Source organism: Microplitis mediator, chromosome 1, assembly GCF_029852145.1.
Source record: "Microplitis mediator isolate UGA2020A chromosome 1, iyMicMedi2.1, whole genome shotgun sequence".
NCBI classification, from domain to species: Eukaryota; Metazoa; Arthropoda; class Insecta; order Hymenoptera; family Braconidae; genus Microplitis; species Microplitis mediator.
The window spans coordinates 27329269-27356933 of NC_079969.1; the positions used below are offsets into that span (position 1 = coordinate 27329269).

Here is a 27665-nt window from a genome sequence, read left to right on the forward strand (position 1 = left end):
ACTTTCAAACTGTTTGGATTTCAGCCAAAGTAAATATACGAATTCAAAGGTACAACTCACGATATGTGTAATATATAATATATATAAAGATAGCATATTATAGTAAATGACAGACTTACTGATTAAACCCTTCAGTGCATGATTTTACGAGTCACGAATTTCAAGTAATCGATTAATTTAATAACGCTTATGAAGAGCTAATAATTTCCTCTGACAATAATTTGCATACAATATTACCGAAGTTTAAATTAACATGCGAAGTTTGGCTTACGTGTTTCTACTTCTACTTTTGCTCTGTCACTCGTCTACTAAACTTCTCCTCTCTTACTACCAATCGGTTTTCGCTGTCATACGAACTCGATATATTTTATAAAATTTAATAAATGGATTTCAAAAAATATATATTATTTTCGTTTCTGATCATACATTTAATTAAATGCGACCAATTTTTAGATAAATTTATTCGCGATTATTTTGACAGCATTTACGTCTATCAGTTGGTTTTTTTTGGCTGCTGGGATACTCAAGGTAATGTTCAATTTTTTTTTTTAAATAAAGTTGAGTAAATAATAAAATATATGTAGTTAAAAGTATGAGTAAATAATATATATATGTATATTAGTAATTACTAAATACTAGTTTCAAAGTGTGACGAGAAATAAATTTTTTGAGTATAAAAAAAAAAAAAAAAACAAATTTCGAAATTAGTGAATGCTTATGAAATTTTTAAATAAATTTTAATTCACTGGAAAATAAATTCGCGGATTGATAACGAGCGTTTTTAGTGAAGTGTTGGCTTGAACTGAAAGAAATTTAATTGATAAGATTTAATGTCGATCGCATATTAATGAAAAACTGACGCTGAAAATTTTGATGAATTTATTTTTCATAGGAATAAGATTTTTTTATGATTTTTCAAAATTTTCTGAACAAATGTAGAGGGATCTGATTTGAAATACGTTTTCCAAGTGTTTTAAATCCTTGCACTGTAGAAAATTTTCGGAGTGAACGCGGGTTGAATCCGGAGTAAATGCAAATCGGATAACTGTTAGTTTGTTTGAGTAATTTTCGCTCCGTAGAAGAGTTTTTTTCAAATATTTAAACCCAGAATCAGAGTAAATGAATTTCTATAAAATTCAGATCACTCCGAAATCACATGAGTGTGAGTGTAGCAGACATCGGACAAATTTAAACTTATTAATAAATAGAGTAAATAACTAATAAAATTAAATTAAAAAAAAATACGCACTTAAAAAATTTTGAAATTAATAAGTGCATTTTTTTATAAATATTTTTTTAAAAATTATTTACTGTACTTATTTATGATTTTAAATTTGTCTGATGTCTGCTACACTCACACTCATAAAAATCCCTATTTACTACGTACGCGGTTTTTTTTTAAACTCCGGAACTTTGACGTAGTGAATTTGAATTGAAATAAAATCCGATTTTACTCCCGATTTTTTACAGTGTGTGATCTTATCAAAAACAATATTTTTTTCTGACGGTTTAAAAATTTGGTGTCACGCTTTAATAACCGCAAACAAAATAACCGCGACAAAATAACCGCGACAAAATAACCGAATGACAAATTAACTGATGACAAAACACACAAAAACCATGACAAAAGGGCGGTTATTTTTTCATTCGGTTATTTTGTCGTCGGTTATTTTGTCGTCGGTTATTTTGTCGCGGTTATTTTGTCTGCGGTTGAACTGTAACGCAACCAAAAATTTTTACTGTAATTTTATAAATTAGAATACGACTTTTAGAACTAAGAAATCTATGGATTTATAAATTTAAATAATTTATAGAAGCCCATAATTTAACAAAAAATGTAATGCAACTTGACACTAAAATTTCGTACAATGAAATAAGCGATGATTTGAATTTAAAAACAATTCTGCGTCTGAATTTTCAACAACTTGGAGTCATACTGGATTACGACTGTCCAAATAGCGACGTTATATTAGACCAGGTACATTTACTATTATTATTAATAAAGCCATCAGACGATTAAGCGGTTGATGAATTGATAACCCGAGATAAATTAAATTTAAGGTGACACGCTAATAGACCTTTTAAATAGTTTTCCAGTCAACTGGTGTTCAATGAATCTTATTACTGGGTCTTGCTATCAAAGTCATTAGCAGTACCCAGGATGTCGCTACGTGATCTTCCACTTTCCGTGGCGAGCGAGATGACCCTAGCGATTCGAGAATATGACACTTATAAACTTTACGACGTTTATAATCCGAGTCATCGTCACGGAGGTCTTATCAATATCACTTACATGGGTAATTGGACGCTCGATAATAAATTGATAAACAATTTCGCCCATCAATATAAATACAGCAGGAGACAGAATTTTAATTTGTTGCCGCTCAATTTTTCAATTGTGGTGAGACTGATGTTTAAAAAAATTCGTTTTATCATAAATAAATAAATGAATGAAGAATGATGAGTAATAACTAATTATAATTGTCTTAGATAACCAGCGAGCCGACTCCCGACTTTGAAACCTTTATATCAACACCCATAAATCGTCATCTTGATACAATGTCTCGCTATAATTATGATATAATATTACAGCTAAGAGATTTTTTTAATTTTTCGTAAGTATTATTATTTATTTAGTCATGTCAAGAATATTTTTGTAATGCAAAAGTGTGAAAAAATCAGTTGCAACGAGCGATTAATAATCGCTGGCTGCTACAGATTTTTTCTGTCGCTGCTACTGAAATAATCAGTTATAGCTGATGTTTTTTTTTCGTGCAAAGAACACGATATGGAACGCAAATTGTTCGTATTGTGTAAAAGTATTCCAACAGGAGCAAAACTACGAGTCGCCTTTCATAAAAATACATAAACGAAGCAATCCTCATTTATCCTCATTAATCTTCATTTATCCTCATATGGGTCTGACCTCAAGAAATAAATTTTCTCAGGACTTTCTTGGGTTTCTCCTACTAGAAGACATCATAATGAACAAAAAATGTTTATGTTATGTTAGGTTATTCCCAACAGGAGCAAAGTTACGGGCTACTCTTCATAGGAAATCATGAACAGCCTTATCCTCATTTATCTTCATTTATCCTCATATGGGTCTGAACTCAAAAAATAAATTTTTTTCAGGACTTTTTGGGGTTTCTCCTACTAGAGGACATCATAATGAACAAAAAACGTTTATATTGTGTTGAGTTATTCCTGACAGGAGCAAAGTTACGTGCTACTCTACACAGAAAGACATAGACAGAGGCATCTTCCCCGATGTTCCCCCATGTTCCCCCATGTTCACTTGTTGTCGAATGGGTCTGAACTCGAAAATAAAATTTTTCTTAGGACTTTTTATGGTTTCTCCTACTAGAGGACATCATAATGAACAAAAAACGTTCATATTGTGTTGGGTTATTCCTAACAGGAGCAAAGTTACGGGCTCTCCTTCAAAGAAAGACATGGAAATGTCATCTGCTTGCATCTGCCTGTATCTGCACGACGTCGATTAATTAAAAAAATAAATTTTTCTTAGAACTTTCTAGGGTTTCTCCTACTAGAAGACATCATAATAAACAAAAAACGTTTATATTTTGTTGGGTCATTCCCAACAGAACAACAATTACGAGCCACTCTTTATAGAAAGACATGGTCAGAGTCATCCCCATTTATCCTCATATGGGTCATAAGTCTTAATTAACATTTTTTTCCAAACTCTTTAGAAATCCTCCTCTTACAATAAATTTCCAGATCATTCACTCCTGACTTTTTCTAGTGTAAAAAGTATAAAAAATACACAAAAAAAAAAAAAATACTTAATGAAAAGAGCTTTCGTTATCGAAAATTCCTAACTCGATTATTTATTTTCATAAAGTATCAACTTGAAACGTGATGTAAGTTGGGGATACGTCATAAACGGATCATTCGACGGAATCCTCGGCGACATGGAAAAAGGTATTGTCGACATAAGTGCTTCGCCACTGCAATTCAAACCAGAACGAATGGAGGTTTGTGAGTTCACGGTGCACATCCTGGATGTCAGGTAAATTTATAAATCAATTATTATTTACTACAGAGCTGCAGAAGCAGCTGTTCAGCACCCGTGTGGCTCGGGTGATCACCAAAGTTAAGCAGCATCGAGCATGATTTCTACTTGGCAGGGTGACCGCTTAGCTACGCGTCGGGCTCGAACGGAGGTCTCTGAGTGTTAGGCGAGGGATGAAGATCTAGGGATCGGTAAAATGGAAATTTTATCGATCACTAGAGCTTCGCCTCAGCCGCACAATGAAGGCAGAAGGGAGAAGTAAGCAGTTTGCCAGATAAAAGGCAAAAGTGTACAAGGCCAAAAAGGCTATAGGGGAGAGAGGGGCAGAGTGGGCCCCTTTGGGAAAATAATTATAATATCATTAATTTTTTTTACGTGTTTAATTCTTTTTAGACCCTTGATACTTATTTTCACTTCATTATGCTGCGTCCATTAAAATTGAAAAATCGAAAATTAGGGGCAAAGTGGGCCCTCCAAAAAATTTCGGTTTTGATATTTTTTATTCTTTATACGTGTGATATTTGCAAATAACTATAAAACAATTGTATTATAATAATTAAAAAAGTCATTTTAATAGTCTGCTGCGATATAACTTGAAACTGTAATTTTATTATCTTTAATTTTCTTAATAAATTACATTTGATGAACAGTTTTGGTGGTCTATTTTAGTCCTCATTATATAAGAAATTTCGATAAACTTATTATCCGTCCGAATTTATTGACGTATAGAAAATTTTGAGGGGCCCACTTTGATCCCATATTTTTTGAAGTTTTGAAAATTTTTAGGGGCCTACTCTGCCCCCAGGAGCCAAATTTTCCCCCTCCTCCCCTACACTGCAACTTCTGATTTATCATTTACAACAGTATTATAATAATAAAATCTAGTCTCTATTTGAGCTCTACTCTAATTACTGAATTTACTCTCGAAAAATTACCATCAATTGAATTACATAGCAATGCTGTTTACTTGCAACTTAAGGAAACAACGACGGCTTAAATAAATCATCCACTAAAATTCCAGAACAACATTTTTTTTCCGACATCCAACGAAAAATGATCTGCAGAATGGATTTTTGAAACCGTTCGACAAAAGTTTGTGGTTCATAGTACTGAGTGTCGCTGGTGTTTATTGGTTTGTTCTTTTCATGACAACCAAAGCTGAATTGTATGTGAAGAACTCGAAAATTCCTGACAATTCTTTGATGTCCTTACCGGCCACTGAGACCAGTCTCATTACCATGGCTGCACTTTTCCAACAAGGTAATTTTTTCAGTCGCAGTTAGATTTCTTGTGTATTCATGTACTCAACGCACGCGAAATTTCCCATTTACACTTTTAAATATTTTATACATCTAACATAAATGAGTACATGTAATACTCAACAGTGTTGGTACCACTCGCCTAAGGCTCGTGTCCCCAATCCGAACCCACACTCAACACAATACTTAGTTCTATAACATATGTATAGAAATACTATTTAAATATCAAAGCGATTATTAGAGAAATCGTCACAGAAATCGAAATTCTTATGGAAAATTTCTGCAGCAATTTCTCTAGACAAGAGTAAATTATAAATATTTTTCGACTATCGATCCCTTGGATGTCCAGGCATCACTTTGATAAAATTCAAACCCCATCTTCTAGTATTTTTGATCAAGTATTCAAAAATTTGGGATTGAAATCAAACGAATTCTTGATAAATTTCTATCAAATTTTTTTTTCTTCATGAAATTACGTGTTGGTTATTAAATTAAAGCTGATCCTTTTTTGCTGCAAGAGCATTTTTCTATTTACTATTGTGATACTTTTTATTAAAAATAAAAAATAAAATTATGGTCGTTTAAAAAAATAGGAATTGTATGAGCGACAATTTCTATTCCCGACGTTGGCAATTAAGTTTTGTTAATAACAAAAAAAAATAATCCAATTATGTTTTGTTTACGATAAAAAAAGGAGCGAGTGATGGTCCGCGCATTATTTCTGGGCGCATTGCTTTCTTATCATTGTTCGTGTGGACTCTTCTTCTCTATCAATTCTACTCTGCCACAATTGTTGGGTTTCTTTTGGCACCTCCAGCCCGCTGGATCACTACTTTGAAGAATTTAACAGACAGTAGTCTAAGCTGCGCTATGGAAGACATGCCATACTATAGAGATTTTTTCGCCGTAAGTGTATATAATTTATAACAATAAGAAAAATAATCTTCATCATAAATTATATATATCGTTAAAATAAATATTTGATTAAATAATCAGACCACGGATTTGCCACTCTCGCTTGAGCTTCACGAGAAAAAAATAAAACCTACCAAGAAGTTGCCTCGGGGATCTTATTTTCAAGATCTCGACGGAATGCGCAAAGTCCGGGATGAAGGATTAGCTTTTCATATTGATATTGCCAAAGCTTATAAAATAATCCAGGTATGAAGATTAAGTACATATGATTAAAGCACTTCAGTATTGTTTAAAACTTCCATTAATTTTAAATATTATTCTTATTATTGTTGCAGGATACATTTACAGAAGATCAAATATGTGAACTTCAAGAAATAGATATACGTGAACCACGAAATGTATATGTTATAACTTCAAGGCGTTCTCCATTTAAAAAAATGACAACATATGCGTAATTTTTTTTCTCTGTGTTTAAAATTTTGGAGTTAATTTGGAGTTCATTTATATTTTAAATATTTAAGGTACCCGCGGGTAATAAAGCCTAAGTGACAGAAATGATATTTAAAATAATCGCCTCTGCTAAAGGCTACTCTAGTAGAAGGGTCTTGCATAGAGATGTTACGACAAGTTTATAGAGTTCCAATACCACGTTCCCTGATCCTATATTTCATCATCCGTCATGCTGTCGTAGCGCAGAAGAAATTATAAAAAACAATCTAGTCTTCTGGCTCTTAAAAAGTATTGTTGCTAAATTTAAGTGATGATTTATCTCTAATAGCAATTTTATTAATGATCCTGAAGTTAGCAGACAATTAAAAATTTTATGATTTTATTTTGAACAAATAAATTTGAACAAAAAAAGAAAATGAAAAAATGCACATGTAGAAAATTAAAAAGACTATAAGTGCAATTTTTTAAAATATTTTTTTTTTATTATTTATCGTCTTTTAAAAAATCCAAAAATTATTAAACGTCGGCTAACTTCAGTGTCATATTTTATTAAGTATAGTTTAACTATTCCAGTTTGTTTAACCCGTAGACCTTATTACCCTATCGTAGTAGATAATGATACATTCGATTAATGATACATTTCGATAATTAAATGCAATATTTTTGATTCTATTCAAATCTCTTCCAATTTTTTAAATATAGTGAAACCTAAACTTACAATTAACTTTCTCAATAAGACGTTTGATAGATAAATTGAGAAAAATATAGATAGCCCGAACTGGGAATCGAACCCAGACCAATTCGGTATCGCGCCGAGTGCTCTACCAGTTGAGCTATCCGGCACTATACTATATCCCGTTCAATTTGATCTATAACTTATTGAGTCACACCGTCCATCGTACGGTAATACACCAATTTTTAAATATAGTGAAACCTAAACTTACAATTAACCTTCTCAATAAGACAATTTATAGCTAAATTGAGAAAAATATGGATAGCCCGAACTGGGAATCGAATCTAGACCTAGGCCTTATTACCCACCGGCACCTTATATCTCTGACTGATTCATAAATCAAATTTTCGATTAGAAATACACTCATTTATCGTCGTTAGAAATATTTTTAGCTGTATCATGACTAATTAATCCAACGGAAATTTACAGAAAGTTTCCACGCCCTAATTTCGTCACTTAAACTCGTGAAAAGCTATAGGTGTTTTTATATTTACACAAAAAAAATTAGATAGTTCATCATTGACCCCGGAAATTTAATTCACTTCTCAATTATAAAAAAATAAACTCAGTGCCCAAATTCATCGAGAATTCAAAGTCATCTTTATCCAGGAAATTATATTTTTTATGCGCTGAACATATATATCTATACTATCATTTATCTATGATATATGACCGAAAAAAGTCTACATACACGCAGCTGATTTGCTTTTTGATTAATCGGTCCATCGTCACCAGTTTTTTAAAAGGTCGTAACCCACATTTTGAAATTTTTTTATGCTGGAAATTAATCGCGGGAAATTTGACAGTATAATTAAACTACAAAACCAACCCTTCAAAATTTCGTCCCCTACATTAAATAATAATTAAAAAAAATAATAATTATAATCATAACTTGAAAATTAACTCATGTGCCAAATTTTCAGTGAATTGAATCTGTTCCAATATGAATTTAACTATCTCCCGAAACAGTTTAAACTTAAAACCACTCGATCAAAGACACTCCTCATTAACTCCGTAATTTGTTTTACACTCAATTACTGACTCAGTTATTAAAAAAAAACGATTTTATAATTTATCTAGGGTGAGAAAAATGATCGAAACCGGACAAACTCATCGTCTCAAACAAAAGTGGCATTACAGAAAACCAATCTGCCCAGAAAGCCATAGTTCAAAACCGATGCCCGTTCTCATGAAAGAATTTTATCCAGCGCTGCTGTTTCTCTCAATAGGTTTCGCGTTATCGCTATTTATTTTCCTCGCAGAATTTATTTATCTCGCTAAATTTGATCGAGATATAAACGAAACAGACAATCAATCAATCACCGCAGCAGACCAAACAAAAGAACAAGAAATAAAAAGCGTCGATGATCACGACGAACCAGCGGAACACGTCAGCGCTTGAAATTATTCAGTTAAAAAAAAAAAAAAATTATCTGATGTATCAATACCTCGATCATGACTTTTGTAGTAAAATGTTATCAAAAGCACAATTGTTGATTTATATACTGTATAATAATATATACCAGTCAGCTCATCTACAGTTCATTAAACTAAATCTATATGATCCATTTATATATAGGTATTGAAGACTCAATAATTGAAAATAGATGTACGGCGAAAACAAAGGATTATCTTTTGAATTTCCATCCATTCAAAGGAGCACGTCAACTGTTGTATACATTCTCTCTGTATATATATGATATATATATTTATACATGGATACATAAATTATATTTACCGATTTACAAAGCACTTGTTATCGTTAGTAAACTCATTACAGGCCTATCTAAGCGTCTAATGCCGTAGAAAAATAAAGTAGGCATTGTGTTAAAAATAAAAAATTAACATAAAAGCTGATGGTTTTTTCTTTTTTCTAAATTATTTATAAAATATATGAGAAAGCGCAACAATGAGCCATGACCTGATACTGCCGCTCGATAATCGATGCCGGCTTTTTTCTTTTTTATTTAAAAATAATAATCTGTCTTGATTAATCTTAAAATTTACTGTGGAATATTAATTATTGCGAATATTTAATAGTTTTTGCTGAAGGCGGAGTGAGTTGATAATTATTTTTAGTCGAGGAAAAATAAGACACCGGTTTGGAGAAAAAAATTCAGTTTGTATTTTTAAGGCCAGGGTAAAATGGCCACTGAAAATTTTTAGGAATTGGATTTTTTTGTTCACTTGTGGAATTTTTCTGAATTTATGTAAAAAATAGGGATGGCTATTTTACCCCATGACCATTTTCTCCCGCTTATATTATTCAGATCTAAATTATACGCTGTAAAAAATCGGGAGTGAATCCGGAGTAAATTCGGATTTAATTTCAATCTGAATTCACTCCGCATTCACTCCGCCACTGGGAGTTCCGGAGTTTTGAAAAAAATCACTCCGCATGCGGAGTGAATTGGGAGTTTTTTTTTAGCGGAGTGATTGCGGAGTGACGCGGATTTTATTTCACTCCCAATTCACTTCGGTCCGGAGTTTTAACATTTAAATTAATTTATATTAAACCATTAAACAATGTATGTGTGTGTGTGTGTGTGTGTGTGTGTGTGTGTGTGTGTGTGTGTGTGTGTGTGTGTGTGTGTGTGTGTGTGTGTGTGTGTGTGTGTGTGTGTGTGTGTGTGTGTGTGTGTGTGTGTGTGTGTGTGTGTGTGTGTGCAAGTGCGAGAGCGTGTGTATTCGGGTGTGTGTGTGTGCCGGTGTGTTTGTGAAAATGTGTGCGGGTGTGTATGTGTGTAAATGTGTGCACGTGTGTATATGTGAAAATGTGTGCAGGTGTGTGTGTGCAAATGTAAGTGCGTGTGTTTGAGTGTGTGAAAATGTGTGTTCGGGTGTGTGTGCGTCTGTGTGCGTGTGTGTTTGGGTGTGTGCATGTGTGTAAATGTGTCCACGTATGTGTATGTGAAAATGTGTGCGCGTGTGTGTTTGAGTGTGTGTTTGAGGGTGTGCAAATGTGTGTTTGGGTGTGTGTGCGTGTGTGTTTGGGTGTATGCATGTGTGTAAATGTGTGCACGTGTGTGTATGTGCGAATGTGTGCATGTGTGTGTGAAATTTTATTTAGTGGAGTTATTGTTTATTAATAATATTTTCAAAACTCCCGCCGGAGTGAATTTCACTCCGAGGGGAGTAAATAATTAAAAATTCCTTCACTCCGCATTCACTCCGGATTTAATCCGCATTCACTCCGCGAATTTTTTACAGTGTATTGTAATAGAAAAATAAATAATTAAAAAAAATTAAAGTAGACTCCCATTTAATCCCACAGTCCTTTGAATGTTTAAATTTTTCCCGCAAAAAATTTAAATATTTGAATGAAAAATAATTGAATTGAATGAAATTAAAATATATATTTCCTTAAATTTGAATATTTATTGCATACAATTACACGGATGAGTAATTACTGGGATAGTTGGTAAGAACATTATCATCTTTAAATAATTCTGAATAGAGCTGTCTTAAAAAGAGTAGCTCATGCGACTGCACCTGATTCTGCTTTTCTCTTTTCACTTCTTTGCTGTTCCCTTATAATTTATTTACCGACGCTGAACAGCTTCAATCACTGTCCTACCCCTTCGAAAATTTATCTTAACGATTGAGTGCTCGCACTTAAACTCCAAATTACTTAACATAAATTTACTCATACTATTGATTTATTTTTTTTATCAGTAAATATTTCAGTCATTTTCTCTCAATAATTAAATTATTTACTGGGCTCTTAGTCTGGTTTTCTCTTTCTTGGATTGAGTAATTCTCAGATAATTGAATCCCGCGGGGTTTAAACAAAAAATAAATTAAACCCAACTATATATATATTTATGCTGGGAGTTGTTAAAAGAGTCACGTATTTTTGATGTAGTGGTTGAGAAACATACGAATGATGTCGGTGGAGGGTAAAAAGAGCAGCGGCAAGAGATGAACGTGAGAGAGATGCTTATGACAGTGCATTCAAAGTCACAGTAGAACTAAAGACCCAGTACAATAGACTTATTGATGTTTCGAGTGCAACATGTCGTCTCTAATGCTTCTCTATTGATACATTGATGCTTCAAAGTATTACTACCAGTAGCTATACTCCGTTCTCTCAAAAAACAACAGCCGAAATAATGAGAAAAAGGAAAAAAAAATAAATGAGTGAAATGTTGTTTTGAACGCTGGTTTCCCGCTCCGGGCGGTTTTCAAAAGAATCACACGGCTCGTAATTTTCCCGGCTATTTTTTATTGTTAACTGAAATAACCAAAGTTCTATACTTCCACGGGTGAAAATACCGCGGAAAATTTTTAGCTGTTAAAAAGTATCCGCGTGAAAGCCGATCAAACAAATTTAAATTTCGCGGTCAATAAATATTAAACTTTTGTTTGATAATTTTATTTACTAGACGGTAAAAAAATTTCAAAAACTATTTAAACTTTTAATTATTATGTCAAAAATTTGTTTACTGATATTTCAGTCACTGAATTGATGTAGGGGAGAAAAACTGTTTATTTGTGTCATGGATACATAAACGTTTTTTTTTTGACAAACTAATCGAAAACAGATGTCCCTGAGGATAAGAGTAATTACCCATGACTGAGCTTATTACCGTTGATTTACATCGAGGGTCGAGGGTCAAAAAGTAACTAGGGTGTAAACTATACAAGTGTTTATTTTTTTTAACGTTAATTATGTAAACTTGCAAAGTAAGATAATGAAAAAAAGAAAAAAAAAATAGGTAAATAAAAATGAGCTAAGTAACAGGTAGAGATTTTTAGTGTCATGAAATAGGGTGAGTTTGAATTGTGTAACGAGGTAGAAATCGAAGGGTAGAATACAGAGTGGGGGTACAATGAAGGGGTGAGGGAGAGTAAGAGAGAGAGAGAGGAAAAGAATAGATTTAAAGAGTGAAATTGTTTCGTAGTGTTAATCGACGCTCAACCGCGCAAAGACAAGAAAATTCTCAACTACTCTGTGGTTAAAAGCAAGCTCTGTTGAAGAGAGAAAGAAAAGCTACATCCCCTTCGATCAATACAACCGAGTCCGTGACGCGGAGATGACGTAGTTGGAGCACTGGTGTACGATATATTTGTGCCACGCGTGGGTATGTTAAGAGAATAATATATATGAACATATACGGAGAGAAATTTATGGTAACAATTATGGAAATGGTTCCCATATCGTATGGTTACAGGTTTTTTTTTGAATATCTATTATAGAAATTGCCCCATAGTGCTTATGGTAACCATTTCAACACGATATCGAAGTAGTTCTTCTAAAATTATGGTAATAATTACTGTGTCATTATGGTAATTGTTACCATACTATTATGGTAACCGTAATCGTATTCTATGATAGTCATTACCATAATATCATAGTAATGGTTACCATAATTACCATAATATCTGGTAACAAATACCATAACATTTAGAAATTTCTCATATTATGGGAATCATTACCATAATATACGGTAACGATTACCATAACATGTAGAAATTACTCATATTATGGGAATGGTTACTGTAATGTATGGGGTTTATTTCCATACGCACCTAGGAACGGTTCCAATGTGGACATAGGGTTTATATGACTATGGAAACTATTCCCATGAGTATGGTAATCATTACCATACGGTATAAGAATTATCACCATAATTATAAGAATCGTTTCCATAGTCATGGAAATTTTTCCCACAAATTCTGGCTGTATATTCCGTAAGTTCCAGTAATTGTTACCATAACGTTATGTTGCAATTTCTCAGACGTACACGCAGAGAATTTTACGGTATTTTTTGCAAAAAAAATTTATAGAAAAATTACTATAGTCATAGTAACATGAGGACAGTATGGAATTATTGTAAAAATTACCGATACTGTAGAAATTTTTAAAATACATCGAACAGAATCTACAAGGTGCATTGTAATTTTTACAAAGCAACAGATAAAATTTATACTAACTGCATAGTAAAATTTATTAGGTTAAATCACAATATTTAGTATGCAGTTGGTATAAATTTAATCTATTGCTTTGTCAAAATTACAATCCACCTTGTAAATTCTGCTCGATGTATTTTAAAAATTTCTACAGTATCGGTAATTTTTACAATAATTCTATACTGTCCTCATGTTACTATGACATAGTAATTTTTATATAAATTTTTGATGCAAAAAATACCTTAAAATTCTCTGCGTGCAATATCTGGTAACAAATACCATAATATTTAGAAATTCCTCATATTATGGGAACCATTACCATAAAATACGGTAACGATTACCATAACATGAAGAAATTACTCATATTATGGGAATAGTTACTGTAAAGAATGGGGTTTATTCCCATACTCACTTAGGAACGGTTCCAATGTGGACATAGGGTTTATGTCTGTATGACTATGGGAACTATTCCCATGAGTACGGTAATCATTACCATACGGTATAAGAATTATCACCATAATTATAAGAATCGTTTTCATAGTCATGGAAATTTTTCCCAGAAATTCCGGCTGTATATTCCATAAGTCCCAGTAATTGTTACCATAACGTTATGTTGCAATTTCTCAGACGTACTAGAAATGGTTACCATAATTTTTATTCCATGTAGATGTAGATCTACGGTCATGTACACGCCGTATATATTTGTCTGTTTGTTTATGTATGCGGAAGGTAGAGAAATAAAGAAAAGTTGTGAGATCGGGCAGCAGGTAAGTAGTAAGTTGGCTGCGATTAACGCGCTTGGATTAAATACATGTCGCTCTGGTAATATAGCTACTGAAAACTACTGATTTAAAAGTTTTACTTGCTCTTTATTTATGGCCGTATACCCGAGCTTTGTAAAGCTTAATTCACTAATGTTTTACATTCGTATTTTTTTTATTTGTTTTCAGAAAAACCGTTGGACGGAATGGGAAAAAAGTAATAAACAAAATTTAAAAAATGTATACGGGTTGAAAAGCTTTTTCAAGGCTTTGGAAAAATATATTTTTATTACTATTCCATTCGGATGAGTCGGTGACAAATGCAAGTAATTAAGATTTGTCGTTTAAATTTATGTATTTTTTATTTTTGTAAAATAAAATTTATATTTACAAATTTTATGATCCTGAGGTTGACAGACAGTCAGCAGTTTTCGGATTTTTTTTTCAAGTCAATTACAAAAAAAAAAAAAAAAAAATATGCACATGTAGAAAATTAAAAAAACTACAGGTGCATTTTTTCAAAATATTTTTTTTTTTGTAATTTGTCGTTTTTATAAAAATCTAAACATTATCAGACCTCGGCTGACTCCAGTATCATGAAATTTTGTACAGAAGAAAAAAATCAAAAGTTGCGCGTGTGGATTTTTCGAGCGACCATTTGCATTAATATGTAAATATAAACGCGCGGGTCTTTTGAAGTGACGTGAGGAAATAACGCAGTTATGATAATCAAATTATTTTTGTTTACTTTTGGCTGACACCGTAGATCAATTTTCAGTTATTTTTCAATTTTTGCTTTATTTATTTTCAGAGTCTTATCGTGAGTGGAAACAGATCCTGATTTGTGGACTTTTTTATCTGTTTGCGTCGCACTGAAAACATTACATTTTTTTTTTTTTTTTAAATCAATACCAAATATTCTTGTTTGTTTATTAATTAAACAAAACTGTACTTATGTTAAGTAGACTTGGATGTAAAATAAAAAATTATGTTTTGAATTGAAAATTTAAATTAAATTGTTTTAAATAATCCCATTAATTACGTAATTAATATTCAGTAACGACTAAGCAAATTAATTACAGAAAGGGTAAAAAAATTAAATAAAAAATTTTTATTTCTACGGTAATATTTACAAGTGAGCAAGGAATCGATATTAGGTAAGTTTTTAAATCGACAGCAGTGATAGTCAATGGAAAAAGTTTATTTTTCAGATAACAATAAAAATTTTAAACATTTTATTAATAAAAAAAAAAAAAAATCCAGAGTTCAAATCAGGATATGAGCAAAAAATAATTCCGACTCCTGGTGTCAAGGGGACTGTTTTTTAATGGCTTTACTCAACATTTAATTTTTTTTTTTTTTCAACGACACGAGAACCCTTTAGAGAACTCGGCATACGCAGTTAGCTTTTAAAAAATATTATTAATTTGACTCCAAGCCGGTTGCCGTAAAAATAAAACAAGAAAAATCATCCAGCACAAAAGACTATTTTTATTTTCGTCAGCAAATTATTCCCTGGGCTCAGGATATTTTTATTAAAAATAAACAAAAATTAAGCTTTAAGTTTTACACAAATTCTCAACCCTTATCCTAATATTTAAAAATAAAAAACAAATAGACTACAAAGCTTCTCGTCAAACATTTGAGGAACATTCAGCTGGCTCAGCAGTTTATGTCAGTTTACTCAGCCCACCCTCACCCCGGCTTATTCCGACACTTGCACTTCTCTAAGACGTTAAAAAATTTTCCAAGTCCACTCTAATATGAAATTGAAATAATTTTATCAACATAAACACCCAGTCTCTATTTTCTCCTTGGAAAGTTGCTCGTCTCTATCACGTCTTTTAAATTCCTGAGCATCCGTAAGCTGAAACCAGTGGCGTTATATATTGACGGTTGGCAAACTCCGCAGACATCATCCATCTACACCCCCAAAGTTTCTATTAAACTATCTTACAGTTTATCTTTCATCCCTCCACCCACTATTACTATTAGTATTATTTACTCGCATCCACCCCCTCTCTCGTCCCCATTATTTCCCTCTGCATCAAAAAAAAATTTTCCGCGTAATTTTTATCGTCATTTAATTTGAATAAATTATTAAAAGAATACATAATAGCCGGAGAGACTTATCAAAGTACAAAAGACACTGAAAGAATAGAGATACAAAGATACTCAAATACAAAGAGCCAGAAGATGTTTGAAGAGTACATCGACCCAACAACTTTTTATAATTTTTTTATGGACCCAAGAGTCCAGTAACTTGTTCATATTTTTTTGCAGTATTGTTTTATGCTTTACATTCATGTAAGTAGGGGAGGGTGGGGCAGAGCGGCCCCCCTGCCAATTATTACTTTTTGTGGCTTTCAACCATAAGATCACTTTACTTTTGTCCTATTTCGAACAAATTTATGGACATTATGCCAAAATTCTGAAAAAAAAAATTTTTTGGGGGGCAGAGCCCCCCTCCAAAAAATGATAAAAATTTTTTTTTTTCGTTTTTTTTTTTTTAAATTGTTTTCATCATTAAGAATGTATTTCTTTCTCTTGACAGCTATTTTTGGTTTTACATTACTCGAAAAAAATTTTTTAAGGTGTAATAAATCGTTCACTCTCGATTACTTTAATTACTAATTGTTATTTAATAAAAAAAAAAAAATTCTATAGTTTTACTTTATTTCAAAAATTTATCAACTAAAAAAAAAAAATTTTTTTTTTATATATTTTTAGTGACCAAATTTGCCTCTTATATAGAGAAACGGCCGAAAAATATGAAAAAATAATTTTTTCGGAAGTTTCGGCTGGTCCATTTTGCCCCAGGTGTTATGCGTAGGGCTAGAAATGTGGAATTATACTAATTTTTTTTAAATTTGACAATAAAAACATGAAAAAATCACTTTTTCAAAATTTTGGGCTTGTCCATTTTGCCCCAAATGTCATGCGTAGGGGTAAAAATGCGCAAACACCGGATTTATAGTAATTAGTCAAAAAAAAAAATTTTTTTGATCAAAATTTCAGGGGGCCGTTCTGCCCCACCCCCTCTATTCTTTAAATCCCGAAAATGACAACAACAGCAACAAAAGATAACAAATTAGGGGCGCAACTGCTGCCTCCTGGTGGCCGGTCTCCGGGGTCTGATGTAGATCTCGAGCAGAGGATGTCTATAGTCCAGGTAGGCCAGTAGGTATAGGGTAACGCGATGGCATGGTGGTGTGGTGGCATAGTAGGAGCAGAGTATAGTAGAGTAGAGCAGAGCTGAGCTGAGCCGAGGAGATGAAGGTGGTGGTGGGTCGGTTGCTCGGTCACAGGGGTTAGTTTCGAGAGCTGTGTGCAGGTGGGTGGTGTGTGACTCTTTTACTCTCTCCGGTCTGTATATACATTCCCCCCTGGAACGTCGTCTACGTTCAATAACGCGCGCGCGCCTACGGAATCGCCTGGTCGACGTCGAGCAGTGCCGCCAGAGCTCTCGAAAGGGACGCCCGTGATTTTGCACACCCCCCCGCAACAACCTCTTTCTATAATATATACATACATACATACATACCTAGACATTAATATACATATATACATACATATGTGTGTATGTATAATCATTGGGGTACACTCGCGGCTTATGAATAAATCCACCACGTACCCGCCCGCGATCGCGATTAACGCCGAGAGACTGAGCTGGTAAAAGTAAATTTAAAATAAAATTATAATTTAACGACAAAGTAATAAACGTAATGCATAAATGCCGGAAGTCAAAGCTCACCGAGGTAACCTAGTGTGTAATTTTAGTGATAAACCAGCGGAGGATCAACAAGGGTGAGAACGACCCTCGGAGACAAGATGGAATAAAGTGTCGACTGGGGTGATAGTTGTCGCGTATTTACTAACTGGATACTGACGATTATGTTGGGAGGGTCAGGGTGTCTAAGAAAGGTCTCTACGTGTGTCTCTTCTTACGCACACTCATCCGCGGGTCCTCTTTATCCGGTATCAGTGTCCTTACCCTCGTCCTGTCGCGACTACGGGATTTTATTTTGTAAACTCTCTTTTGTAAAAACCCTGAGGCTTTATCAGTGACTAAGTGACTTAACTATTTATATGTTTTGTTCCACTCGAGCAAGTGCTTTAGATATTTTTATCTAGTGCTAATTATTATCACTATTAATATTAACAATATTATTATTATTATTGTTGTACGTAAGTGTATAAATATAGAGACAAACACTTGTTTTAATGAAGTATAATTGGGTGAATATTCACTAGACCTACATGAGGATACTTGGAGAGATAACAAGTGTGGGAAAAATATAATTATCATGTAAAAATATAATTATTTGACTTTTTAAAAGAAACATATGTGTATATATATATTATTATTATTAATATTATTATTATTATTATTGGATAGTAAAATGAAAAAATATTTAACTAAATGCTCATCCGATGACTGTGACTAGTTAGCGCGGAACTGCTTTTAAAAATAAATACCCGCATTAAATAAATAAATAAACTGATTGATAAATTGTATAAGTAATTAATAAATAATTGGTATTTAATAATAAATAGTAATAAAATAAAGGTACGATTAGGAGGAAGTATTATCTGATTACAGATAAAATAAATTTAGATAGACAACTGACAATTCGCTGGAGATTAAATGAAGTGATGGCAGAGGAAAGGGGAGTTGGTGTGTGTTAATGTGTGAGTGTGTGTGTGTGTGTGTTGCCAGCTGATGTGCAGGATCGTTAATATAAGCTGTTACTGGGTATGGGAGTAAGTGAGGCACGAGGTCATGAAGATCGCGTGTCTGATGATGTTGTGAATCAGCGCGATGAGTTTGTGGTATTGCTGTAGATCCAATGCGAGCTGGAATATCTTGGCGAGCGGCTCGAGGTCGCGGTGCCTGTGCTGTCGAGGTCGAGGACCCGGGACATCGGTCAGATAATTTCGGGAGTGAAAAATAGTTATTGGGAAGAGGATGCTGGTGTTCATGGGAGTTGTGATGTTGGTGATGACGAGGATGATTAAAATAACGAGTGCAGTAGGGACATTTGTTAGTGAAATAGAAATGATTATTGTTAAGAAGATGGCAGGAAATGTGTGGATGAGGACGAGCTCGAGTGTGCAGACCCAATGACATCTCGACGAGCCGGGGGCGAGGGGTCCAATGGAAGAGCTCCTCCAAGTCCCTCGAGCAGCGGGTCAGAGGACAATGGATTTGGAAATCGTCCTAGAGGAATTGGAGTATATGTTAAGAATTTAAGCCGCCAGGAGTTGGATTGCTTCGTTGAAGAAGATATTTATGGGCTTTCTGGCAGTCCAAGTTCATCTAATACTGATATTACCACAACTACTTCAACTACGACTACGACTACAACTACAACTACAGCTACAGCTGAAACTACTGCTGGTATTACTGCGAGTGGGAGAGAAGGTGCGTCCCTGTCATCATCATCTTCTACGTCACCATCATCCACAACATACTCAATATCAACGAGAACATCTCTGTCGGGCAGGAGGTTCAGTCAGAGTACGAAAAGCTCGAGGGAGTTGAGAAGACGACGGCAGGAAGAGGCCGAACGTCTTCGGAGGTCTGCCGATACTGGAGATGATAGGAGGAGCAGTGGCAGAGAGAGAATCGAGATGGACGACCGACACGAGGAGCTTGATGACCCACGTGGAAGATCCTCACAGAACAGCAACGAGCACTCGGAGGACGACTCCTCGAGGCTCTCACCCAGCGGCTACGAGGTTTTTGACCAGGAAGACAGCTCCGAGAGGACGATACGCCAGTACGCTGATGACTCGGAGCCGGAAATTGTTCTGGAGACTGACGTGAGCGAGCGGAGAGACGAGGGAAAGCGAGCTGACAAAATTGACCGCGAGTCGGATTTCTCTGGGCTCTTTCCGCGATGCTTGCCACGGTCCCAGCAGACGCTGGATGACGATGAGCCTCATCCGATGGATCGAGCTGATGATCTGGACAAGGCTGGAGAGGTCAGAGTCAAGTCGCGGTTCCGGTCCCAGGACAGCACGAGACTGAGGCCTCCGTTGGTGGGCACTGCCGGCACCTCTGCTGACTCGGGCACTGGGGACTCAGCCAGTGCTGAGATCCAGGTTGACACTCTCGGCACACCGCAGCAGACTGCCGGGGATGTGGGTGACAACGAGGAGGAAGACGAGGAGGAGGATTATGACGAGGATAAGGTTGGAGGTGACAATACACCTGGTGATGATCCTTGTGCCAGTGCTGGTGATTATCGTAGTGCTAGTGGTATTGGTGGTGCTGGTGGTACAGGTGCTAGTGTCAGTAGCAGTGGTTTTGGTTACACTGGACCTAAATCTGGCAAACAAACTGTTAAACCATTCACTAAAGAAAGTCTTGACAGACTTGAAAGCAGGACTGTCCAGCTTGTAAGGGAGTACGGGTTTCAGCCGAGGAGAAAAACTTCTGTCGAGGATGGCGCCGTGCTTCCCAATAAGTTCGAGCCTTTTCCGTCCGGGCTTTACGGCAGGCCACTTGAAGAGATTGATAATTTTATCTACGACGAGGTAAAGTCTACCTTTTTTTTATTTTATTTTATTATCGACTATTTTGCAGATATGAGAAAATTTTTTTTAACTTTTAGTTACTCCGCAATTTACTTTTAAAAACGTCTTTATTTAAAATTCAATAAAAAATTGTGGTTTCATTTTTAGCTAAATATAAAAAACCTGTGTGCGCAGTTAGCGTGTTTATTTTAATTTAATACTGAGTAATTTTTTTATTAACACACTGTGTATAAATTTATTTGAATAATTTCATAAAGCAGAAACTCGGGCATGAAATAATTATTTGAATTTTTTATACACCAGAAGTGTCAAAATTAATAGACAATTTTTTTTCTAGATAAAAAATTTATTATTTTAATTATTTATTTATTCAATTTTTTTTAGTTTATTAAATTTGTCAATTAGCGGCTTTTAATAACTTTTTTTTTTGTTATCAATATCCCAGTAGAATAATTTATAAAACCCGAACTTGAGCAGGCTCGGGGATTTTGTTTCCGTAATCCGCAAATGCGTAGGTAAGATTAAAAAAATAAAAATAAATATGTAAGCGGCCTAACGGGTTTTTTTTGTGTTCAAAAATTTTATAAAGGCTCAAAATAATCATGTAAGCTTCTTAACTAGTTAAAGAATATTCATAAATAAAAATAGGGGGAGAAGGGGGTACCCGTTTTTAAAATTAAACATTCCAAAATTATTTTTGTAAGTATAATTGACCAATACTTTGAATTTTGTTTGTTGAACTTTTTCAAAAATCGAGTCAGTCGAAAAATGTTGACTTTTGTTTGATGGCAAAAGTCATTAAAATTTTTTTTCTTCCTTTGTAATTTTTCTTATGTAAATTCCTTTTAAAAAATTTAATTTTATCAAATTTATTTGATATCCAAAAATTTTTTTTTCCACCTTTTTTAGGGGGTACCCATTTTGTCCGCAAATAATGAAATTTTGTTTTTACGGCAACTGAAATTTTTTTCTATTTATTTTGAATATAAAAAAAAAAAAAGATTTAATGTTTTTGAGTCCCCGAAAATTTTGTATTTCCTTAAATACCCCTCCCCCCTACACTGTAAAAAATTTATGAGACTGAAGTTAGCCGACGTCGAATAATTTTTGAATTTTTTTTTAAAACGGTAAATTATTTAAAAAAAATATTTTTAAAAATTGCACTGATAGTTTTTTAAATTTTCTACATGTGCATTTTTTTAGTTCATGTTTTTTTATAATTTATCTGTTGAAAAAAAAAATCCAAAAATTACTAATTGTCTGTTGACTTCAGGATCATAAAAATTAACAGAGTGAACGCGGAACGGATGACTGTTTATTTATTTAATCCCCTCGGAGTGAAATTCACTCCAAAGGAGAAGTTATTTTTATTGAACGAATAGAAATGAATGCAGATTCAAGTGAAAATTCACAATCCTTTGAATTCACTCCCGATTTTTTCCAGTGCATATAACAAGTGTCTAATAAAATTCAAAACCGATAAAATATCTAATCAACTTACTCGAGGCGCTTAATTCACTTTCTTATAAATAAATACACAACTTGCCGTGAGAAAACCGCCAAGATTGTTCAATTTTTCATCCACGACTTCATTGTCCGAGGGGCCATTTTTTTATATACTTTTTTTTCCCAACTATTTTATAACAAAGAAAAAGAGATAAAAAAAAAATAAAACCCCAGCTAAAGTAGGGTGGAAACAGCGCCATGATTTAACGAGTATCCAGATTCTTTACTCCAATATACCATTGTCCCAATTTCAGCGATATTCATTTCATCTAGATAGTAATGATGCATTAAATTCACAGTATCATATTCATTTGATCTTTTATAAAGCTTAAATATTACTATTTAACTCTCTTTTCTCTTTGGATAAATACTCAACCAACCGTATCTGACGTTATATATCTATATAAATATATATATATATATATATATTAAAAGCATTACGTTTTGCTCTTTTCAATTTTTCCTGCCGCAGTGAGCTCATTCCAAACGTTGCAGTTAAGATCCACATTGCACCATTCACACAGAAAAGTCGACTTTTAGTAGCTCGAGAATAAAAAAAAAAAAAAAAAAAAAAAAAAAAAAATGTATACCGCAATATAGGAGCGTTATATTCGCTATTGAAGAAATCGCGTCGGAAACGCGTGTGAAAAGACTCAGTAGCTGTAGATTTTCATTCTATATATATGTATATATATATATATATATATACATATATATATAATATACAAATGAATAAGTGAAGCGAACATATTTGAATTCTATATTCACATATTGCTAGGCCAATAATACATCCAATGGTTTGCCTACATATGTATGCATAAATACATGTATGTATATATTTATATATATGTCGACACCTTGACTTCTGGCCAGAGGCATTATTTTATTGATGCAAGTCACGAATATTGTCCTATTCCACAGTAGATAAAATCGCGAAAATGATCTTCAGTGTCGTGTAAAAAAAAAAAAATAATTAGCGGCATGTTTTTAACGGATGAATAATCGGGTAATGTAAAAAATAAAATATATGTGGTTGGATCGAATCGCTGACAATTTAATATGTGAAATAAATCTGGTATTTTATTCCACAATAAATCCGCAATGTTTCTACTCGGATGAGAGTGTTATAGATGTCCAGAATGGGTGTGTGTCACATATATTTTTGGCATGTGAGGGTGAGCGTGAGCAGACGAAATGGCGAGAAAATGTTAGCGGAAATATGTCACTTCCCATTTGGTAAATCGTATCACTTTTTAAAAAATAACAAATTGACTATTCGACGACTCATTTGGTTTATTCTGTTTCTATTCTATCAAAAAAATAATAATAATGGTAATGGGTAAAGTATGGATGTGAGGGTACGTGGGTGTGCATGAGTAATAGCATAATAAAATGGATATAAAATAATAAAAAATATATGTATATGAGTTTCGCGAATACACATGTTGCTCGTTGATCATTTAGCGAATATTAAACACCGCAAAATATATAGGCTGGATTTCTAGTATGCTGTTATAAAGAGTATTGATTATCTCAAGTATTCTGCTTTATACTGGAGCTCAATTTTTTGTTATTATACATTTTCTCGCATATAAAGTTGAGCCACCAGCCAAATAAAAATAGTATAAGTATATAGCGTATGTTTGTAGTTGTATATATATATATATATAAGTCACTAGTGAAACAAATACCGCGACTTTACTTCCCCTTGCCAACACTCATCCACTTTACTCGTATCACTTGTTTTATATATATATATATATATATATATATATATATATATGTATATATATGTTTAACTTGATAAAATTTTAAAATCTACAAGTCTTGTTCATAAATTGGCTATTGGCCATAAAACAACTACGATATATTGTTATTACTTTTTTTATTTTACATTTTTTACTACCTATTATTTATTATTATTTATTATTATTATTATTTGTTAAATTTATTGGCAAATAATTTATGTGGAGTATTGTGTAAGAAAAGAGGAGTAAAATTTTTTATTAATAGAAACTATAAGAGGCAAAATGGTCAGCATTAATTTTTTTGAAAATTTTGTAGGGACAATATTGATGTTATGGGGTGACATGGACCGTCAACAATTAACTGTAAAAAATCTAAAAAATTTCACAGATAAAATTGAGCAAAGCAACAGATTTGGGATCGATAAAATTTTTTAGAACGCCCCGTTTTCCCGTGTCGAAATATTAGACGTAAGTTGAACGTTCTTAACGTTTTAAACGTAAGTTGAACGTTCTTAACGTTTTAACCGTAAATTGGACGTTTTCAACGTTTTAAACGTGAATTGAACGTTTTTAACGTTTTGAAAGTAAATTGAACGATTTTTTGTATTTTGGTTCGTAAAAAATTGGTAATTTCATGAGTTATGATTTTAGTTTAATGATAACAATAATTAATTTATTTCAATATTTGTAATCACAATTTTCATAACCTTGATATCATAATATATGAACAGATATAAATATATAGTGTTAAAGATAGTATGAAATTGAAAAAATTTTTTTTTCAAAATTCGAATTTTTTATTTTAGAGCCAGAAAGGCGGACGACGAAATTTTAGGGAATTGACGTGATTATAATCCAGGAGTACAAAATCAATGAAAAAAATTTTTCCTCCAATCTTCGTTTTGAATAAGTTAAAAGCTGTCAATTTACGTTCAAAAAGTTAAAAACGTTCAATTTACGTCTAATATTTCGACTCGAGTTGCCTCAGATTAATAATTTTTTTTTTCCTGGGTCATATTAATACTGAATGTTTACTTAAAGGCTAAAAAAGTAGAACTAATAAAAAAAAGTCATACTATTGACGTTTATTTTTCAGAGAGCCCGTTTTTCCCTCTTTTTTACATAAACAAAAATTCCGCAATTATTCTACATCATTTTATTTTTATTATTATTATTATTATTATTATTATTATTATTATTATTATTATTATTATTATTATTATTATTATTATTATTATTATTATTATGATTTAGGATATAGCAGGTGTATATGATCAGCTAAAATTATACAAAAAGGATATAATTTATTATATACGAGGTGATGCTGATGTTGAATTGCAAATATAATATGTGCAATTCCAGTATGTGGAGAAACGTGTGTGTTACCGCACTGCGTCTGCCATCCGCATTTACAATGACACATGAGTTTACTCACGGGGATTATAATATCCATCGAAAACCAGGAACCAAAGGTCATTATTAGTTAGCTTCCGCATTTAACCAAAAAAATTTCCATTCAATCTCCAAAAACTAAAAACACAGGTACTTAATACTTTGCTTTATCCCCAACTAAAACGACTTCTTTCACACGCTGACATTAAGCTCGAGACGAAGAACGCTCGGCAAACATCGTAGGATGAAAGCACACCTGAATATTTAACCGAGTCCATGGCCTGCTTTTTTTCATCACTATCAAAGTTCACAGAATTTTAACAAGTAACCAAGTCGGCTAAATAAAAAAAAATAACAACAATAAAAATATATTTTAATAAATAGTATATAAAGTAATAAAGACTTGTTGACTGTCCATTGAATCAGATTGTCGTGTTGCCTTTGAGAAGTCGGCAATTGTGAATCCCCAAGTGGGTCAGGTTGCGCGGGCGTTCTACCATCGCCGATTGAGACATTTTCCCACAGTTCCTGTTACTGCTGCTGTAGCTGCTGCTGCTACAACTGTTTCAGCCGGCGCTGATTGGAATTGATCTGTTACTTGGGAACAAGTTGGAAAATGCAAAGACCAGAGCCATAATATCAACCCGAGTGAGAGACCGAGGGAAAAAGACCGAGTCACAAAGCTCGATGATGACCCAATAATGGTCGACACAGTTTCCGGAGCGTTCGTGCGAGCACCAGGTGATGGATAGCTGCTAGGAAAACTTTTATATGTGGGACGATATACTGTCCGTTAAGTATAGATATATAAATATATATATAAGTCACCTTTATCATTATATATATGTATATATATGATGGTATGTATTTATAAATATGTACATTGGATTTAAAATCTAGTATGTGTTGAAAGTAGTAACACATTGAGCTTTAATGTCCGTATCGATTAATCGATCGGTTTAAAAGATTTAACCAATTTCCTGGTGGCAATTGAACTTTTCGATATTACGAGTGGTGTTTATTCTGTGAGACGAGTCAAAGATTAATATACTGAGTTAATTTGCTGGAGTAATAAAAAAGTAAATTAAATTGAATTAGAGAAGGGAAAGTAAGGGAAGGAAGAGAAAGAAAAATATTTGGAATTAGTTTTGATCGGATATCGATAGATTGAAGAAAGCTGAGAGCTTTTCTGACGGAACTTGTTTTTTATCATGAAATAGAGACGTTTCTCGATGCCTGGTATAATAATGTATAAACCGAATGTAGTGTGGCGCACTTAATGCCGTGTATAAAATAGTCTGCGGGTTGCGATAACAATATATATATATATATATATAGATATATGTACGTGCTTTCGTAAAATATTGATAAGTTGAAATAATAAAAATAAATTGGAGGGAGAACGTGAGAGTGGGATGGAAACGTCGTATATATAGACAGCGAAATAAAATGGGCGCTGGGTTTTTTTTAAATAATTTAAGGTGAAGAAGGTGCGCAGCAATCTTGTAGCTCTCGGGCTCGAGTCTTACATCTTACATTCGGAGGCTTCTTTCTACAGGGCAGTCTCGAGTGGGAGGATACAGTAGCTCTGTGTTCCTCAAATTACTCGTACACTGCACGAGGTGGTAAACCCGGATAGAGGAAGGCTGAAACTCGGGTAAATCCACTGGGTATCATGTACTTTTCATACATTATTTACGCTACTGGACTACACTAACCTTCCAGTAGGATTAAAATCTTGATTTTAATTTTTTTTTCTTTTTTTTCACACAATATAAATCACTAAAAATTTTTTTATTCCTCATTTTCCTATAGTTATTTAAATTTTTTCATAACAATAACAATCGTCAAAAATCGTTTTCAATAAAATAGTGGAAACTGTCTACTAATACCTGTCCTACACACACATCATACAAATTATTTATTGTTAAGTACTAACAGATTGTAATTTATATAAATAAAAAAAAATAACAATAACAATAATACACTGTAAAAAAAAAAATCCGGATAAGTTCAACCGGTAGGTGTTAAAATTTTCGGTGTTAAATTTAAACACCGTTTTCGGTGCTTAAACTTATGAATGTTTTTACTTACTCGATCACTACAAAGTTAAGAAGTGGTTTTATTAATTAATTAAATTATTGGTGATTAAAATAGTGGGTCTAAAATTGTATAATTTTTAAATAAATTATTTTAATATTTTTTTTTTTCTAATTGCTAAACGTGGAATTTTTTCTACACCAATTTAACACCACGCGGTGTTAAATTGAGTTCATTTTTAAAACCGCTCTTTTTACAGTGTAATAATAATAATTATAATTATTATTATATTTTAATAATAATAATAATAATAATAATAATAATAATAATAATAATAATAACAATAATAATACACTATAAAAAAAA

At 33.1% G+C, this 27665-nt stretch overlaps 3 protein-coding genes across 5 annotated transcripts in view; 2 read left to right on the top strand and 1 right to left on the bottom strand.

The window, feature by feature from the left end:
- LOC130666801 (uncharacterized) overlaps nucleotides 1–27665 on the bottom strand; it is a 65373-nt gene that overhangs the window by 12694 nt on the left and 25014 nt on the right. The gene's annotated exons all lie outside the window — the stretch shown is intronic.
- LOC130666747 (glutamate receptor ionotropic, kainate 1-like) lies at nucleotides 62–9432 on the top strand. The gene is made up of 10 exons (XM_057468002.1): nucleotides 62–528; nucleotides 1815–1978; nucleotides 2090–2401; nucleotides 2491–2615; nucleotides 3869–4036; nucleotides 5061–5299; nucleotides 5993–6204; nucleotides 6295–6459; nucleotides 6549–6664; nucleotides 8477–9432. Exons 1-10 carry the CDS (start codon nucleotides 384–386, stop codon nucleotides 8796–8798), a joined length of 1968 nt encoding a protein of 655 aa, XP_057323985.1. The 5' UTR covers nucleotides 62–383; the 3' UTR covers nucleotides 8799–9432.
- The window catches only part of LOC130666691 (sodium channel protein 60E), a 61011-nt gene continuing 50756 nt past the window's right edge, over nucleotides 17411–27665 (top strand). For 2 of the 3 annotated variants that reach the window (XM_057467898.1, XM_057467908.1), the window contains exon 1: nucleotides 17411–20613. In XM_057467898.1, coding sequence (XP_057323881.1) covers nucleotides 19195–20613 — 1419 coding nt within the window. In that variant the 5' untranslated portion in view covers nucleotides 17411–19194. The remainder of the gene's footprint in view (nucleotides 20614–27665) is intronic. The other variant, XM_057467918.1, reaches the window with a different exon arrangement.